At 36.7% G+C, this 20,271-nt stretch overlaps 1 protein-coding gene across 2 annotated transcripts in view; it reads left to right on the top strand.

The window, feature by feature from the left end:
- Positions 1-20,271, top strand: part of LOC140743362 (homeobox protein caupolican) — a 134,269-nt gene that overhangs the window by 104,103 nt on the left and 9,895 nt on the right. For both annotated transcript variants that reach the window (XM_073074538.1, XM_073074539.1), the window contains exons 3-4: positions 7,992-8,104; positions 19,807-20,114. In XM_073074538.1, the coding sequence (XP_072930639.1) occupies positions 7,992-8,104; positions 19,807-20,114 (421 nt within the window). The remainder of the gene's footprint in view (positions 1-7,991; positions 8,105-19,806; positions 20,115-20,271) is intronic.

Raw genomic sequence — 20,271 nt, 5'->3', positions numbered from 1 at the left:
TTTGTGTTCGGTCTTTATCCACTTACACTCATTCTTTTTTCCACTCGCTACAATTCACTTTCAGATTTCGCTAGTCGTGCTGAGTATCGTTATTATTTTATGGCATGAATAATATTACTTTTTTGTAGTTTTCGTGGCACTTTTCTCTGATTGGCCGAAATTGCGGACGAGTGCCGAAAGTTTTTTCGTTTGGAAACTTTAGGCTCTCGGGAATAATCTTGCTTAGTCAATTTAGAGCCGTTCTGGGATATACATTTAGACTTCTTGATATAATTTTTAGGTGACAAGTGTCTCCACTATATTCCATTTAGTTGTTTCAGTTTATTGTGACTTGGGCTTGTGACTTGGGCCAAAATAACATCCACTGATATATTCGATGTTGATGAGTAGGTACAACTTATTATATTACAATATTTTTCTTAGAAATTATATGTAGGTATAGAATTTCACTTAGACGAATATCATACATACAAACATAAGTTTCTCTTAATGTACTTAAAATTATTGTATTCAAATACGTGTTGTAAGTCAATTCAATACAATACACGAATAACTAGACAAAAGTACGTTTCAATTTATAACACATTGCTTATCCGTGTTGCCATTTTTTGTTCAAGGTTGAACAATTAGACCCCTGCAGAGCCCAGATGTTAAAAAGATAGTGGAACTATAAACTAGCTAAGGCGTCTTACCACCACCTTTACATTTACATTCGACTCATAAATTACTTAACTACTTTGTACGCACCTACTCCGTTTCCTTCTATAAATTTTTTTGAATAAACATTAAATACCTCTTTATTCATCTGCCCGACAATATTAAGCGTTTAAATTTTATTAAGACGCATTCGCTTTTCACTTTGAATACCAACTGTTTATTTGCTTTGGCTTCTGTTCGTAAATGTAAAAAAGTTATGATTTCTATGAGCTGTTTAGTACTTAACCATCGTTCAGCCCACAATAATAACATTTCAATGTCATAATTTGTTATAGAGTTAGTTTATTTATTTAACGCTTCTTAACTAGGTACTTACTCTATATGCGACCTGTTAAAGCTCTGTGAGCGCAGTAGAAGTTATTATAGTCAATATGTGTTATGTTCGTATTCATAGTTATTACGAACACCACTCCCATATTAACAGCGACCATTTAGAGTGTAGCATTTGGTCGCTAATATACACTTAGAGCCAACCGCGTACGCGCTACAGAGAGTTGGCTTTCGCAGCAAAAGCCGTCATTATCCGTGCAGTTTATGAAGCAGAAAATGGTAACGCAACATGGTCCCAAGTAAAATCAAGCCTTAACTGCGCTCGGCAGCCAGAAAACTGGCAGTGGTGTGATGAACAGGCGTAGATTTGGCAGCGCGGCGGGCCGGCGCGGCGCCTCGGGCGGGCGCCGGAGCCACCGAGGGTACGGGTTTATGAACCGTCAAATAACTTATCACCAGTTTAATGCAATGAAATAAACGAGCCTTATTTATGAACCGCACCGATCACTCTAACGTGAACTTGTCTTTTTGTTCCTAGGGTCGCGATGCTTTATTTATGGATCTAGCCGCGCGTGTGAATAACGTTAATAGTGGGGCGGCCCCTTTCGCTACTGTTTATATTTATTTGGGGTTGCCGTAATGAGTCTATCTGGCGCGCTGACTCGCGAACTCTGTGGAGAATTGATTAAAATGTTGTTAGATTCAGTCTTACGGAAGAGTAGGGTGCAATTGGCGCGGGTAAGATTTTTAAGGGTTAATAAACATGCTTTATCGCGCAGTTAACTCAAAATGACGGTTTGTGTAACTCTTGAGGTGTTTTGGTCGTTAATAGCTCCTAAAATACGAATTAACAGCTTTTTTCCTCGTTACCCGTTTTTCTTGTGGCGCTGAAAATTTTGGGGGAGAATCGTTATTATTTTTCATTTTACAAACAGGAATGAAAAATATTCAATTAATACGAATACCTACTCAGGTTAAATTTAAATTTAAAATAATTTCCTCCGACAACTTAAATAATTAGTAACCTATCAATTTAAAGTCATTCACAATTAATGTACTCCTGGAGCTCCAATACATTTACAATTTTGACAATTTGTGAAAATGAAACGACGTGACCATAATTATATCGTTTTATTTTACCAATATAGAAACAGAGCTACTCACGGCTACGTTAGTGTATTTTATTAAAAACTCGACATACTCAATAACTTTTATTCAATACCTACATTTTTTTGTTTTGGATAAAAGCTAATCATATACCGATACACAGATACCCAGTGTGCTATTAGCGTTAGTAACATTTAGTCAGTAGAACAATAAAAATACAAAATCATCGATCCCCAAATCAGCAAGTTGAAATGAACAGCAATAATAAGCAATCAGGGTGTCCGTCCGTTAGTCACGTGTCTCGGCACCTCGCTAATGCGGAGGGCGAGGCAATCATCGCTCATAGTTAGCGAGGGAAGCTGATGTCACACCCAGGAAGTACCACAATTTTTATCTCAACCCCACAAAGAGTTGCCAACGAATTTGTCACTGGCTTATTTGGCTGGGGAAGGTATGCTTAGTTACACAGTGATAGATATTAATGATGCAGTTGGAAAATCGGAAAGCTCTCGTTTTTCACCATCAGTGTTCCTATCTATTATTAGGAATGTTTGTTTAAAAGATATCTACTATATTACACATATTAGATAGGTTGAAGCTTACTAATTTTTTTGTTTATCAACTTATTCTACATCTGATGAAAAGTGGTTACCGTTCTTACCTTGTTCTTGAAATTGGTAGAACCCTTTGCGGTTCGACTCCGGCGACACCACCGCCACACCTACTTCTACCTAATAATAGCGGTGTAAGGCGCTGCTGTGTTCCGTTTTGAAGGGTGTGGTAAGGGAGATAGACTTTTCCGAGGCGTTCCAGCTTAGTCCTCAGGGGTAGTGGCGGTATCCTATCTGGGGTTGTTTACAGATGTCCATGGGCGGCAGTAGGCTCTTACCATCAGGTGGACTGCATGCTCGTCTGCTACACCTATATAACCCACGATTTTATAGTTTTATAGTTTACCCACGATATTATAGAGGCGTCTTCTTAGTCTTCAGGAGTCACAACGCATGTGGGATAGGCTTCATGTAGAATATCTGTTCTATATGGAGTGGTTATGATCAATCACACTCATTGTATCGTTTAATATTTTAAAATAAACCTTTAAAACATTACAAGAGATCTAAATAAAGTCGATCAACCATGCATTGCTATCTCTGAATACTAATTTAGTACGTACCTACAAATTATTTTTAATGAAATAGCAAACGAGCATGTAGCATGCAGTAACTTGTCAACGCTAAATAGGTTCAGTTTTAAAATATGTCGACTAAATATTCGTTGACACTTCTGACGTGGATTGACATGATGTGAACATAAAACTAAACTGCTGTACCACAAATTTAAAGTAGCACTCAACAGCGCTATTGCTGCTAAACCTAAGTCAAAAATAGATATAGTGATGCAGCTCTATTTGAATTGAGCATACATGCATTGCAACTTCTGACGTGAATTGACATGACGTGAATCTGCTTTAGATAAACCGCATTTAAACTTTAGTCTGATTCACAATAATAATTAGGTGTCAAAATGTAAACAAAGAACTGACAGTTTCAAAATACGATTACAGATATTGTAAACCTTAACAATTTAACAAGAAACAAACACTTTAACAAAAGCTACAAAAACTAAAACTGTAACAACTACACACAATTTAATAAACGCGCTATGAAATCAAGAAAACATTCGAGTTCAACCATGATCGCGAAAATGAATAAATTCGGCTACCTTACTTAAAAGTGGCGACACAAAAAATGTTTTGGATCCCGATTGTGTTACATATCATATGTTCATTTTCTACCATAAAACTTGATATTTTTATTTTTTTTTTATAATATGAGAGTAGCAGACGAGCATGCAGTCCACCTGATGGTAAGTGGCTACTGCCGCCCATGGACATCTGTAATCAACCCCAGATAGGATTAGATATTCCTACCTGAGGTCGGCCACAGATGCGCCGCTACCCCTGAGGACTAAGCTGGAACGCCTCAGAAAAGTCTATCTCCCTTACCACACCCTTCAAACCGGAACACAGCAGCGCGTAACACTGCTGTAATTAGGTAAAATAGGTGTGGCGGTGGTGCCGCCGGAGTCGAACCACAAAGGGTTCTACCACCTTCAAATGTTGATATTTTTGTTATTACTGTATAGAATGAAATTCAGTGGATATAAATATTTTAAATGTGAATTGATCGTCATTTATTGATTATTATTTTATTATCGTTGTATTACTTTAATATCGTCAAAAATAAAGAATTTAAAGAATTGAAACCATTTGAAACCTATTTTCTTGATAGGTCAACACCTTTGTTTACATTTTGGACACCTAATTATGAATCGGATTATAGAAGTATTATATTCTATTGTAGTTTAAATCGGTATATGTAAGCTACAATGCTGTTAAAAGACAGAAATAGGTGTGGTGATAGTGCTGCCGCAGTCTAATGTAAATTCATTCTATGAACTTTAGTATGAATGTGGTTAAATTCTTTGAGGTTCGACTACGAGGGCACCACCGTCACACATATTTATCCCTAATAACAGCATCTCCACATTCGTTCTAATTAGGTCATTTAAACTTTTGTCGAGTATAATACAGGAAAATAATAAAATTACAGGATGACTAGCATTCAATTTGAGAATAGCTACTAATAAATTACGAAAAACCCATATTCAAAACATAACAGTAAAAATGTAAAATGTTTAATATTTTGAATTCTTGTCCTAATAAGCCTACCTATCATTAAATGCTTCATCCTAATCGTTTTGCCTACGACTAAGTATGTTAACTTTTAACGTAACTTACCTATGTTACAATACAATTATTGGATTACATTAACTGTAATGTAACTTGCTACTCATATGGTAACTTATGTTCAGCTCACGTGTATATCGCACTAGTATAAATGCAAAGAGTAACGAATAATTATAAAGTACTTTAGTTATAATGAAAATAAATTATATAACTTGTTCTTTTCTATTACATTAGTGATAACCCATCATCATCATCATCATCAACCCATTGCTGTTTCACTGCTGGGCACGGGACTTCTCTCAGAATGAAAAGGATTAGGCCATAGTCCATCGCGCTGGCCAATTGCGTATTGGTAGACTTCGTACCTTTGAGATTTTTTTTGTAAGTCTCCCAGGTATGCAGGTTTCCTCACGATGTTTTCTTCACCGTTTAAGCAAGTGATAATTAATTTCTAATACCCACATAAATTTGAAAATCAGAGGTGCGTGCCTGGGATTTGAACCTCGTACCCCTCGATCGAGAGGCCGCGTTTCTTAACCACTAGGCTTCCACTGCTCACACGATAAAGATAACCCAGCCGTCACAAAATTAGCGACAATTATGATAATACCTATCATGTTTTACGTCTATCACTAAAGTAATTTGTTGTTGGCTTGGCCATTAATCTTTAGTCTGTATTATCTTAAAAGTTACTGTAAAAGTGACTGGCAATGGTTTTTAATGCAGAAATGAATCTATTTTGTTAACATTTAAATAATCTGACTTATTTTTATAATATGTGATATTTTAACACTTTTTCTCAAGTCTCACATATTAGAAATTTGTTTAGTTCTTTATTTGTGTCTACTGTATTTTGATTTCATTCAAAAAACATCACTGTGCCTATTTTGTTACAATTAAGTACAAGACATAATTATGGTTATGATAGTAATCTATGTGACGTTAATTTTGGTTTCCTGAGCTAACTGCAAGTTCGACTTAATATTTTATTTTCACTCGAAAGATCTCTACGAAGTGTGAAATGTCCCAATCTACACTAGAAAAGAACCGTGAAAATAACTCAATTGCATTACTTACTTCTTCCCACTCACGAAAACTTGAATCAGTTATATCCAATAATGGGACAGTGAAAATTTTATTGATGAAGTGTTTATACGAATTGTTAATGCTATTCTCAACATATTCATGATCTCTCATTAATTTGTCAATAGTTCGTGACATAGTTTAAGAATTTTATGTCTAATTTGAATAATTCATGACCACCTTGCAATATTCGACCATATCGGATAATTTCGTGACAGCCAGGGACGTACTAGGCTTTATTCACAATTACGGGTACAAAATTAAATGAAGGCGACAATTTGTCTCAGATACGTAAGTCCCTTTAATACCTGTCTTGAACAATAATTAAGCTATTATCTCATTACACTTGTATCCATGCTAATAAGGAATGTAACTCGTTTTTCTGTCCGTAATCGCGTGCACGACTGATGTCATGTCCTAAAACCGCCGGCGACACCCGATTTTTATTCTTAATATAACTACGGAATGACTACATTCGAACCCAACCAAATATTGTCAAAGCAAGGCCTTTTTAATGTGACTTATTGATAATTGTTAATTAAAAAATCCCGCCAGATTACGCAAGCGATAGTTATAAGTGCGATAACAGAATGAAATTTGAAAATGGTGTCGATCAGACAATACTTAAGTGCAATAAAACATACCTCTTGCTAATGTAATTTTCGTTGTAATCACTTTACCTTATCGCCGGTTGTAATTATCGATATTGTTATACATTACATGTTAATAAAACATATGCATTTATCACATGAAAGCGTTCAATATCTTGTCGCCCGCTCTATGCGGCCGGAGCCATTAATTTTAAGTCGATTGTATTACTCTTATCGCGACCCTATCGTCGTCCCGCTTGCATCCGGCCGCTGTCTTATTTTATCTCCGCTAAATAATTGGAATTGTTATACAGAAGGTGAGGCTCGAATTTTAAAATGCAATCAAAAGCAATTTAAACGCGATTTACACTGACTTTGAATTCAGAATGCTTTTCACGGTATTGAGCGCGCTACTCGTGACGTCTCGTCAGCCGCTCGGAAAGGAAAAATCCGACAATAGACGTCCGTCACTTTTTCTTACTTAACGGTTAGGGGACAATAAGCCCGCGCATTCAGTTATCGCGAGTGGCAACCGGTGCCCCATATGTAACGTAATGCTTTTCATTTTATTATCAGAGAAGAGGGCGAGAGACAAGGGAGTCCCGAGGCGCGGAATCATTCACACTTTTAATTTAGTTGCTTTTAATGTATGCGAATAACTTAGTAAGAGGGTAGCTAACCCTCACTAGCTTACAGTTAAACAACTATCAGGCGTTGGGGTGCGTAGGCCTTAATAGTTTTCCCCTCTCCACCCATACATTATGCAAATACGCCAGTGATATGTCAGTTCGTACACTTGGGACGTTTTATTGTTGTTCGTGAGTTTATTCCCTTTTATTAAGTTAACTTTAATTAAATTCAAGCCGGCGTATTTGTTAGGCCGATTGACTGAAAGGCATAATGCGTTGTGATTTATCTGCTCCTACACACGCTGTGGAGTACAAAATGACATCTCGGAAGGATTAGGATTTTGATAAAGGACATGTTATTCTCGTCCGCGGGAATTATAAGAGCATTATAATTATGCAACTTGATATACGTTCGGATTAGCCATTACATTATTTTACAATGTAGATATAAATATTATGGAGGACAAGGAAAAATATGTTTGATTTCATATTGTTATTTTTTACTCGTAGTAAACTGTATCTATAATGAACCTGAATTAAGTTTTGTTGATATACGTATAAAATACAAGATTTTAGCACAAACCTATCTAAGAATTTAAATATACCTAATTTTGATTTATAAATCTCTAGGTACGAGTACCTATACAGTATTTTTTTTATAATTAAGTGCAATTTATTATGATTTGTTTTTTAGTTAATAAAGATATTTTGATAATAAAACATAGTTATACATTTCGGTATTTTTCATAAACGCTTTTGTTTTAACTGGAATATCTTTTCTTTAATTTATTTGTGCTGTCTACTACCTAAAACCTATCAACTTATTTCTCCGGTGCGATGTTTCAGAGCAATCCATACGCGCTGAAAGAAGGCGGCGGCGAGATGTCGGCTTGGACCTCAGCTGGGCTGCAGCCCTCCGGCGGGTACTACCCCTACGACCCGACGCTCGCGGCCTACGGGTAAGTCCTAACGCCAGGGCCAGGCCTCGGACCCCAGGGCCAGGCCCCACCCGCCCGCGTGCGCTGCGCCGCGCCATCGATGTACGCTTTGCGAAAGGCGAAACTTTGTATGGCGATTCGATATTGCATCCTGTCCCCTGCGTTAGTGAACGAAGTGTTAGAGCCACCGTTTTGGTTACGTCTAAATGGCTTTGTACTCAAACACAATTAATCCTCAGCTTATTTGAGTAGAGGGTCCTGTTTAATCTCATTCAAATTAAATCCTTACTAGTAGGATTTAAGGACGTTGGGTTAATATTAGAGTCGCTTTTTATCTCCATAGAATTAATGTCGGTGTGTATTTCAAATTAGAATTCATAGTTGTTTTTATTACTTTTAATAATCAAATAGGATAGGTACCTACTATTTTATATTTGTATATTAGAAATAATTTTAACATTAATCCGATTATAGCGATTATTCAGAAACGTTAGTTTTTCGACCGCTATACGTAAAAGGTGACAGACAGGTAGCTATTTTAGATATAGAGTAAATACATATTTGGGAAAAGTTTTATGTATAGAAAAATATACTTAGGTACCTTTACATTCCTATATTGTATTTATTTTGAGATACACCTTAACGTAGCCGTAGTCACTTATAGATACAAAACATTCCAAGTTAGTCCTTGGTACATGAGAACGTGTCTACAGTCTATCACCACTAGTGAATTCGCTACTTCAATTTCACTACCATCAATTAGGTAGTTAAACCGGCAGACGAGACTTTCGGCCAACTATGGAATATTAATAGGCAATCGTTTTGCTTTTTTTCACCAAAGTACACGACCACGCGTGCCGAGCTCCGACCGCGGCCAGAATTAACTGGCGAAATTTTTTACCCATCTCATAAATACGGCAAATGATCACTTTTTCACTTTAAAATCGTACAGCTATTCAAATACCCGATAAATCACATTAGCAATCTGTCGTAAAAACTCCACTCGAATGGTTTTTATTTAAATTCGCGGTGCGTGCGTCAAAATGTTTTATTAAGTTTTTGTGAGAGGAAATAGTGGAATAATGATGGACTAAGTACAGATTGGGAAAAATATATTTTAATTTAAATACCTGTCTTTTTTAATATTTACTTCGTGTTTTATACCTTCATGATGTACTTACAGAAAATTTAAATACTACTCTATCAAATACAATTTAAGTTTAAAAAACGGCTTTTATATGCGACAGTAGATTTTTAAATCAAAATAACACCGAACGTATGTAGGTAAGTAGATACCTACAACGCACTATTCAAATTAACGGCTGCTACTGCCACTGCGGCTACTGCCGCCCATGGACATCTGTAATCAACCTCAGATAGGATTAGATATTCCTACCTGAGGTCGGCCACAGATGCGCCGCTACCCCTGAGGACTAAGCTGGAACGCCTCGGAAAAGTCTGTCTCCTTTACCACACCCTTCAAACCAGAACACAGCAGCGCCTAACACTGCTGTTATTAGGTAGAAATAGGTGTGGTGGTGGTGCCGCCGGAGTCGAACCACAAAGGGTTCTACCACCTTCACCTTTATTTGGTTAATGTAGTTTTGATTATCGACCCCTTTGCCTGCCTACAATACTAAACTTGGGGATTTCTCTCCCTTGGAAAGACAATTCAAAATCTTGTTTGTCTAGTTTCAAGAACTTAATTTTCATACATTTTAGTTCTTCTCAAAATTGTACTTGTGGTCGGTGTAACACGAATACCCATATTCAAATCTCACTTTGATGTGGCTGTAGTTTTACGACCGGTAGTTCGCTTGATGTCAAAAGGGATATGAACTAAGAATTCCTTACATGACCTGATGACTTAACTATTTATATATTCTAATAAAAGAGCAATACCTTTAATAAGATAATTATTAAAGTCCATATTCGCCAGGTGGCACAACTCTCTGTCATATCTATTTCTGTGACGGTAGACGATTGTGCTACCGGTGTTCATACACGGAGTCCCAAATTAGTCTTAAAGATAATTAACGTATCTGTCATCGACGTCTGCTACTTAATTCTTTTTTATTGTTTAAAGTTTGCACATATTATATGTCTACGGGGTGCAGTGACCACTAAACATTACTTCACTGTAGGTACATAGTTTTTCTATCAGATTCACATTTTGACGAGATGTAATTTTTTACGCCGACAAAATTGTGATTCAATGTCAGGACAATATTAACAGGTTTTTACCAGAAGGTATGCCCGTAATAAACGTATGATAATAGCGGACAAGTTTTTCTTACGCTACAAAACGGGGACTCGCCACCGATGTTCTCAGCAGCTTCTCATTTCGTCCGTTTAGTGTCCCTGATGTATCGATTTGTGATGAAGTATTTATAATCCTTTCCAAATTAACACTCAGCTGCATTACACGATAAATGCACGTAGCCCTATGTTTGGTAGTACGCGTTTGCCCCGAGGGACAAATGACCGCGTAACCACTCCCGGTTTTTCCTCGTCTCGTGAACGCAGGCGGTCTGCCGCGGGTGTGACAGAGACGAATGACGGCACATCCATTTCGCGATAGGGCCTGATTAATTCACAGTTTTTCTTCGAAACGCGATCACTTGACGCGTTGCGGTGACGTTTTCGGCAAGTTATCGAACGCGACGGTCGTCCCGCATGTTTTATTGACACGTCCATCGCCACACGTATAGAACAGTCATCACCGAACTGTCATAACAGTGTTCCACGGACGCATCAATTAAACGTGAGCTTCGTGGCGCACTTGAAAATTTATCCGCCCATGAATCACGTTGGAAGTGGCTGAAAATAAAAACAAATCACGATACATCAAAGCGGAGTTATGCTGACAATTCGGCTCCGCTCGACTTAATATATAGCAGGCGGTGCGTTATAATCTAAAAATAATTAGGAGCGACATTAGTTTTTATGCGTAAAAAAGACGGAATGATAGCTTCGGGCCGAGACACGCACGGAAATACATCGTGATGTATAGCGTCCCGGCGCTCGTACAATTGTTTACTAGCCCGCCCCACACATAGGATGATCCATTTACAACGAGCCACTCGAGCACCGAGCTCGGCGACAAAAACCGACATATTTCCACTTGACGTGCAAAACAAATTGCACCGATGCAATATTCATAGGTAGGAAAACTGTTGTATATTCATTGCGTGGAAAAACCTCATACGTGTCTAATAAAGTTCCTCATGAGTTAGTCAAAAGTAACGGTGAAAGATATGCCGAAAAATGTATACGAGCGCATCGGCGTAGACGTTTCAGTTAAGTACCGTTGGCGTATTATTTGGAACAGCCTGTAATCTGCCACGCCCGCCGCGCGGCGAAATGAAAAATTACTCAGCTATTTTTAACACAAGACTCGAGCACAGAAAACGTACAAAAATTAGAGAAAAGAGACGAGGGAGCACTTGTACCGCACCATTGAGTTCAAAATACGCAGGAAATTACATCGCTCCGGGCTCACCCGCTCTAAGGGAATTATTTGTGTGCCAACGATTTGGGCTGTTACTTTTTAAATAAACCAAATAAGGTACGGTTGTTAACGAGACGATGCCATTAAATGACGCGTTTTGAATATGCCGTTTGTTGCCTATTATGTCTATTTGTTGTTTTGTGAGAATATACGTGTGTGAGTATCTGCTCTTTATGGATGTTTACCACACTTTATTTCTGGAAAGAGGTGTTTTAACGGAAAAAGGTGAGCAAATTTGATGCTAGTACCGGTATTTTACAGAAATATATTACCAAATATTAATAAAATTTTATAGAAGTATCTTACACAAACCCACTACCAGGAACTTTTTAGAAAAATGACACAATTTTCTTGAATGTAAATTCCCTGTACATAAAATTATGTTTGTTAAGAAGAAGAATACATAAACAATAAATTTTTGCTGAAAGGCGTACCGTGCCGATGGAATTCTTTTCAGACGGAAAGATTAAGAGTATCCACGACGCTTACCAAGTGCATGTTGCACTTCTCACGTCTAGAGCATTTTAGAAACTTTTGGATTTCTTTACAGATTTTCTGTTTGAACTCGCGAACACGTTTTCTTAAAAAGATGAGGGTTAAAGCAGCTCGGGTCAATATCAGCGACACCTGGACTTGAACCCAGAATAGGGTGAATATTTAAAAGTTTGAACCCTTGAACCCTTTGAGGTTGGACTCCGTAGGCACTATCGCCATTTCTGCCTATATCAATATTAAGCGCTGCTGTGTTCCGCTTTTAAGGGTGTGATATGGAACATACATATCCGAAGCATTCTAACTTACACCTCTCTGAGTAACCACGTGTGACCACAGGTAAGACTTATCTGGGGTCGATAGCAGATGTCAATGGGCGGCAGTAGACACTTCATAAATGGACTGAATTCTCCTTTGCTACTTCAGTATTATTAAAAACCATGTCTATAGAATTAATATATTTACATACGAACATGATCAGCGCATTTCAATGGAGTGTGCAATAAATCTTCGCGAAATTAATAGCGCAGCGACGGCGTCCGATTGACCGCCGAGTACCACTGTAATTAATGTCACCACATAATTATTCCGGCATACCCATTTAGGTTGTATTAGCGCAAGATTCACTAAGTCGATTTTCTTATTTCAATACGTAATTTAAAAAACCGGAATCTTACGTTATCTAATAAGAAAGTCTTCAATTTTAGGGCTAGTTAGCTTTTACAATATTTTTGGATCTTTATAAGTTACTTTTAACACTTATTCACGTTTTGATTAGTAGGTATTTATAAAACTAAAATAATAAAGGAACGAAAATAATAATTTCTGACGTAAATTAATATTAGTTACGTAATTTACATACACACAATTAAGATGTACGTATGTGTTAATTTACATATTTTTCTATGCGTAGATACTTTTGATTTAATCTACAGATAAGGATGTAAGGTCATAAAAATCTCGATACATATTCTGCTACAACTATTCTTGTTGTATTAGAGCAAAACAGTTGTAATCTGACTAAAGATGTTGTAAAATAGAATACGTTAGTACTCATATACTCATAAAGCATCAAAACTAGGGCCGTAAAAGCAGCAATGTATTTACTATCCACATCAGGAAAAATGCTCATATCACAGTGGTTTGCTGATTTCTTTGTATAAATCTATATATATATATATATATATATATATATATATATTAATTGTATTATGTAGGGCCAAGGAGCCTATAGAATCCTAATATCACTTAATTGTAACTAAGACGCATTAATAAAGTTTATGTATTTTTTTAAATATGTAACTTTCTTATTTTTTTTAAAACAGTAAAAATAAATAAATTGCTGTTATTTTTCAAAAAATATGATCATAGTCCTTATCCATACTTAAGACCTTACATTGGTAAACAATAACTATCTCACTCCTGGACACGGGTCACGTATCTAAGTGTGAATTAGCAGACTTCACACACCCTAAATAACTCTTTCTTAGAACTCTCAAGTCTGTAGGTTTCCTCAAGATGTTTGCCTTCATTGCTTTAACTGATAATTCATTTCACTATGTATAAGTCCAGGAAGAGGGAAAATCGGTAATCTGGATTTCAAACCCCGGATCTCCCGATTGAGATATCTCTACTATCACTGCTTATTTCACATGATAACTACATTCGTAGTTTAATACGATTCCATATCAGCATTGCCAGGTACTTTAGAAATAAACCCTTAGTAGTAATTGTTTAATTTCAGCGTTGTTGCTAAAACGGCTCGTCCTGTTCCGAATCCTAATTCTAATACAACCCGAGTCTCCCCAAGAGGAAAGGGGGGTATTACTTATGTACGCATATCCGTACATAGTACGACACTGGGGAGGGCACGCAGGCCGCAATTCCCCCAAGCGCCCAGATCGTAAACCTCCGATACCACGGATTGAATGTGCTACTCTCGAATATGTAGAGTGCCGCCGCCCGCCCAACCACAACCGTTTTTCAGAACACTCCAATGTTCGGTTTTATTGAGATTCTGTTTAAGATACTCAATGCTCTAATAATGTTTTGTTTGATTAATTGTTGTAATCATAATAGTAGGAACTCTCAATAGTATTCACTTGCACGCTCAAACCTCGTTTATTTTTGGATTTATAGTTAATATTGATTTAATTTAAAGGAAAATATATTAAAAATCTACATGCTTAAGAGATTTTCACAGTTCTCGAACGTGCTTGAAGTCTTTCATTTCCTATTGATAACAATGGTGGATAATAGTCTTAACCCTACTCATGCTGAGGGGAGACTTGTATGCGTAGTCGGACAGTATTAGGGATATAATGTACATATATAGTAAACAATATATTTTTCTTGTCACTATAATATGGTTGTCAGTAATTTTACTTCATTCTAAAAATTATATTGACCGCCCGCCCAACGAAAAGAAAATAATAATAGGGACCCTGGAATAAAATTAGAAATTGATAAATGAAGTTTATAAAATTGTTTATTAAAAAAATTAAAATAATAAGTAGGTATAACTCAACACTACCTACTTATGAGTGTCGTATCGATTTTGATAATGTCCCGACGCCCGCCCAAACACATCCGATTCTCCGGCTATTAGAATGCTTCGACTAAACGTTTGAATTTTCTCTTAACGGTAACAGATAAATATGAATTTCATAGATAGATTGTATGGAATTTATATATGTATATAGTACATGTAGTCCGTAAATAGATGTCATCATTAATGCCTTGCGTCCCACTGTTGGGCACGGTCTCTTTTTGAAATAATGCTGATTGCTATACTTGAAAAAATATCAATAACAATATAACAATAGAAATATCGTGAGACCCTCAGTTTTCTTATGAACTCATTGTTTAGAAAAAAATAAAATTGCCAGAGTTCAAAATTCTGGACTCTCATTATCATATACCTAATTTAATTCACTAAACTACCACTGAATTCACCACTTTGAATAGATTTATTTATAAACAAAGAGGTTTAAGTGCTTTCGGATTTACCCTTCAAGGTTAGCGACATCGGCCTTTATCCCTTTCCTAATGTAGAATACTGTTTAAACTTTACTAGATATATTTTATTCAAGAGAGGTCATCATATTGGTCTAATGCGCAGGATAAGGTTCAGTCCCTGGCTAGGCACTTATAGCCAAAATATTTTAACTAATGGGATTTAGAAATATTCAGGGTTCGATTCTAGTCTCATGTATTTGGTGTCTTAATAACATTTCGTTATATGTTTTGTACTAAATCGAATTTACTTGTCCAAAACTATTCAAAGACTAAAATAAATTTGATCACAAGTGTCACAAATAAAATATTCTACACAGTAATAAAATAAAATAAAATATTTAGTACAGTGTTTTCAAAACTATGCAGTTACCTACATGAATTTGATATAACATAATAAAATACAAGTAACAAGCAACGTAGAGCAAAGAGTCAAGTAATATTTTGACATAGGTATAGTCCGCGTAAAATTGCTAGTCCTCACTGAGTATAGAAATGAATAGCGTTTCCATAGCAAATTGTATGACTACATCTGCTCGCAACATCTTGAGAGCGGACTAGCAGTTTGGTGCAGTCTATACCTACTTACTAAGGGGGTCATACCATGACAAAGTTTGGAAAACACTTTACTTACTAAAGAAACTATTTAAAGTCTACTTTACTTACACTAACATTACTACAAATATTAAATGGCAACCAAACCAATATTCATGCAAAATTTCAGTCCAAGATATTGGGGTTAATTGATTTAAAATTCAGTTGCAAGATGACCTTCACATACATACGAAATAACGAGACAAGTGTAACAAAAGCTTGTAAAAGGACTTAAAACTACAAACTAAATAACATAATAATACTATTTCAACGTTGTCATAATAAAGCGAGGCGGTCGAGCCCCGCCCAACCACAAAGGGCTTTCCATACCGACAAACGGTCGACCCGCAGAGTTCCCTGGTTATTAAACGGTACTAATAAATATCAGGTAATATTTAATGCTCAGTTATTTTGCTAAATAAAACACAGGGCAATTGAATAACCTCTTCCTTTTTTGCAGTCGGTTATAAACATTAAAACTGAGCGACAGGCAATGCACAACTGAAACCAATGCACATAGAACATGCACATGTTCTAAACATGCACACAACACATGCATATGTGTTTAAAGAAACTGCTGATTCATACTAAGATAGGCTTTTTGAAAATTTAGCTCACAAGAATAAAGATGTTTCATAGTCCCCATAAAATATCTAAAATTAGTCAACGAAGTATTCTACTTTTCCAGGGAGGGTATCTGAACCTCTGTTTGATCTGTGCTGGGACAGTCCCAATAGATATAAAGATAATATTAAATTATTGATTGAATATAGATAATTTGTAAATATTGTTCCGTTTACGTATTATTTTAAGAAGATATGTCATGTCATGGCATTTTGATCAGTTAAATTACATACACAGTTATTTAATTGTGAATGTTTGAATTGTAAATATTTAAGTCTAACTGTGCTAACGAAATCTATACATCATCATACATTTGTGCAATACTATGTTAAAAGCACTTGTTGTAGTTAAAAAGATATCCATAACATTGACTAAAATGTATCCAAAATTAAAAAAAAAAACTATAACAATTACTTAAATGTATCCATAATAAATGGGATTATATAGGATAAAACAATAGGTTAGGGCAGACTTATATATTAATATATAGACTTAATAAATATATTTATTAGGTACTAATATATTTTTTATCTAATAATGTACAATTTAATATTGTCTTGAGTCAAATATTTTATAACTTTCTTACTAAACAGTACCTATACCTAGTTGAATACTGTTAAACTTAGTTTTCATATGAAAACATAAAAAAAAAACAGTATATTGTATCCACCATTAAGAACATGGAAATAATAATACATAGGTACTTAATATACACAAAGAATAATTAAATCTCCCTGTTTAAAATATACTTTTGTGAACGGAGATCCCCCACTTGATAATCCGGACAGGAAACGTCAAGATGAATTAATCCAAACATTTGTTGGTCCCGTACAAAACATAATTAGAACTAAGACGACTGTTCCCGCGTTTTAAGTCTCAAATTAACAGTATTACTGCTTACTTCCGCCCGTTGTGAAAGAACGTTCTTCTGTACCCTTAGTATGAGCTTTTACGTTTTTACAAAAATTAGTGTTTATGCATTTGTTTACGTATTTGCCCATAAATTTCCAATCAGCGCCCCTAGCGGACTGTATCAGAACTGGTTGGAAATGTATGGGTAAAAACTCATACTACTAGGGACAAATATTATCTTCAGTTAAATTGTAATGAAATACGAATTTTCGATAGTAGATTTTTATTCTTATAATAATTTTAGAAAATTTGTTATGTTAGGTATGTCTAGACATTAATGATAGATGGTATTACTTTAAATGTTTAGTTTTGTAAGATCAAAAAATAAAAAGTATACCTAAAGTAAAATCATTATTAAATTAAAAATGACGAGGTAATATCTGTTTGACTTAGTACGAGTCCTTACTAAATCCTTCACCCCCTCATAAGAATAAAAAGTATCCGCTCTATGTAAGCAAATGTTTCGTACTAAACAAAGCGAACTGAAAATCAAGGGCCGCAGTCTTGAAATGCCCTTCTAACCCCTCACTTGTTTATGCGGAGCGACGAAAGAGCGCACTGTCTAAATTAATTAGCCAGCTTAAGAAACAAACAACCCAGCGGTTACAGCGCTGAAAACTCACACGCCACCATTAATTTGACGAAACTGTTTCAGCGCTACGTTTTTATCCCCCGCCGCTGTCACCGCTAACCGCGCAAATTTCTGGAGAGCTTATTCGTGTAAAACTAATGCGGTTTGGTTTCCGAGGCTTTGTGTGGATACTACGCCTTTGACACAAGCATTAATACGTTTTTACTTAAGTGCTCGCTTTCGAAACAAAGTATTGATAGAGTTAGCAAAATGATTCTAAAAATACTTAAAGCGATTCTTTTGTTTAGCGCTTCTACTTCTACTATTGTTTTATAACATGACTCACGCAAACACAAAGGTCTCAAAAAGTGTATTAGAAAAATTCTTAACGCAAATTACAGGACAAGTAGGTACCGATCTCTTGAGTTTAATGAACTTTAATCGTATACACGTGAACTCCCTGCCCCTAATTTTTGACATCTGCGAACATAAGAAAATTATTTACGAAATATTCCTTTTTTCTATGTTTTACATTTAAGTTTTACTGTTTTTCACACACACATTAGTAATTATTTTGACGTTCTATAAAATAAATTAAATAGGTAATTTCGAAGGTGCAGATAATCTTATAAAACTCTATGTTAATAGCGCGTCTATAATGCGAACACAAAAATAAAATACCGCTACTAAAATTACAAAGTAATCCTTAGCCGTCATTACTTCAGCTGAAACGTTCCTTAGGCGGCCATGATGCACGCATTGAATTAACGCGTTGGTAATCGAGTTACGCGAAGGCCGCCTCACCGGCCAACGGTCGCCTTAACCGGTGTTGTCCGGTGCGCAAGATGGCGTCGCGATCGATCCGAGTACGAACGCCCACGCTGCCCACGCCTGCGCTGCAACGCCCTATCGTTGCACTGAGATGCAACCTCTTGTGCCCGCCCTCTACGCTCCGCTACGCACCGTCTTAACTTACAAACAGAGTATTAAGAACACGTGCTCGTTCTGCGCAAGTAAGTTGCACTTAGGCGTTCGTGTTCAACTTTTAGTTTCGTCCTGTTTGTTCTGGTTAGCTTAGTATATTTCTTATAAAATTTCACAGTTGAAACAGTTTTATGAAAACAACTGTTACGACGTTTTTTCAATTAATCTTTCGTGTTCGTGTTCGTTTTTTTAACGTCACGTCAGGATGAAGGAAAACGATACAATCCTGTCCGAGTTATAGGTATCAATACTACACAGCATCAACTAAATCAAAGCGTCACAACAAAGTAACTACAAATTCCATCGCTATTGCGAATCAAATTCACCTCACGTGCGAAAATCCGAGTGAACGCTTTCGATACCAAACCCTGTAAACACCGCTCTGAGCGTTCCAATTTGCGTGAACATGCGGCCATGTGGGGCTATTTTTTAACTATTTTCACGCGCGGAATCTATTTATTGGGCCCCTCAGACCGCGCCTTTGTCATGTCGACGAGAAAATCGAAGTCAGGTACGAACTCCGTCGGGGGGAAGAACGTTTCGCCACAATTACGTTTAGAATGCGGATGCAAATGGGACCGTCGGCCCCAAAACTGCTCCCAATGTCGCTTCGTGCCGCGATAGCTTTATTTTTGTTGCCGTTACGAGAGATCTATTGCCACAAATAAAACGCCTATCTGTTACGAATTTAAAATCCAGTTTATTGTTCCCTGTAAAGGTCCCGGGGTATTGCTCTTGTACTCGTAGGTACGTGGGTATGTAGATATGTAAATTAAATGCAGAAAGGATGATTTATATTAAACTTTCCTTAGGTACCTCGTATAATATCCGTAGCACTTTTACTGTACTTTTATGATATGTAATTTCTTCCAAACTTATGTTATACCCATTTAGAGTAACTTCAAAATTGTGGCTCAATTCACATTTCGTTTACCTAACGTCATTATGCGAGCGTTTATGGCCGGAAGCGTCCATGAATCGATTTAGTAGGTATAAGTATAAACGTGTGTTTGTCAACAGATATGGTGCTGGATACGATTTAGCTGCTAGGCGGAAAAACGCGACGCGAGAATCCACCGCGACGCTCAAGGCGTGGCTCAACGAGCACAAGAAGAATCCATATCCGACAAAGGGAGAAAAGATAATGCTCGCCATTATCACAAAGATGACGCTGACGCAAGTGTCGACATGGTTTGCGAACGCGCGCCGCCGCCTCAAGAAGGAGAACAAGATGACGTGGGAGCCCAAGAATAAGACGGACGATGACGACGACACGATGCTCTCCGACGAAGACAAGGAGCAAGACGATAAAATTAAATCTAACAAAGGTTCGTTGAGTTCGATCTCTTACGCAACATCTTCCAGTCAATTTCCGAGGCTCTTATGCTAATAGATCCGATGGATACAATCGCATTGGAACGAAATCGAAAATCGAACCGAAACGGGTTGACTGTTGGATGTTGATTTATTTCATGCTTACATTTT

This window comes from Epargyreus clarus, unplaced genomic scaffold (genome assembly GCF_041222505.1).
Source record: "Epargyreus clarus isolate Ecla_fem2 unplaced genomic scaffold, WU_Ecla_fem_2.2 ptg000007l, whole genome shotgun sequence".
NCBI classification, from domain to species: domain Eukaryota; kingdom Metazoa; phylum Arthropoda; class Insecta; order Lepidoptera; family Hesperiidae; genus Epargyreus; species Epargyreus clarus.
This window is presented reverse-complemented; position numbering and strand designations above follow the sequence as displayed.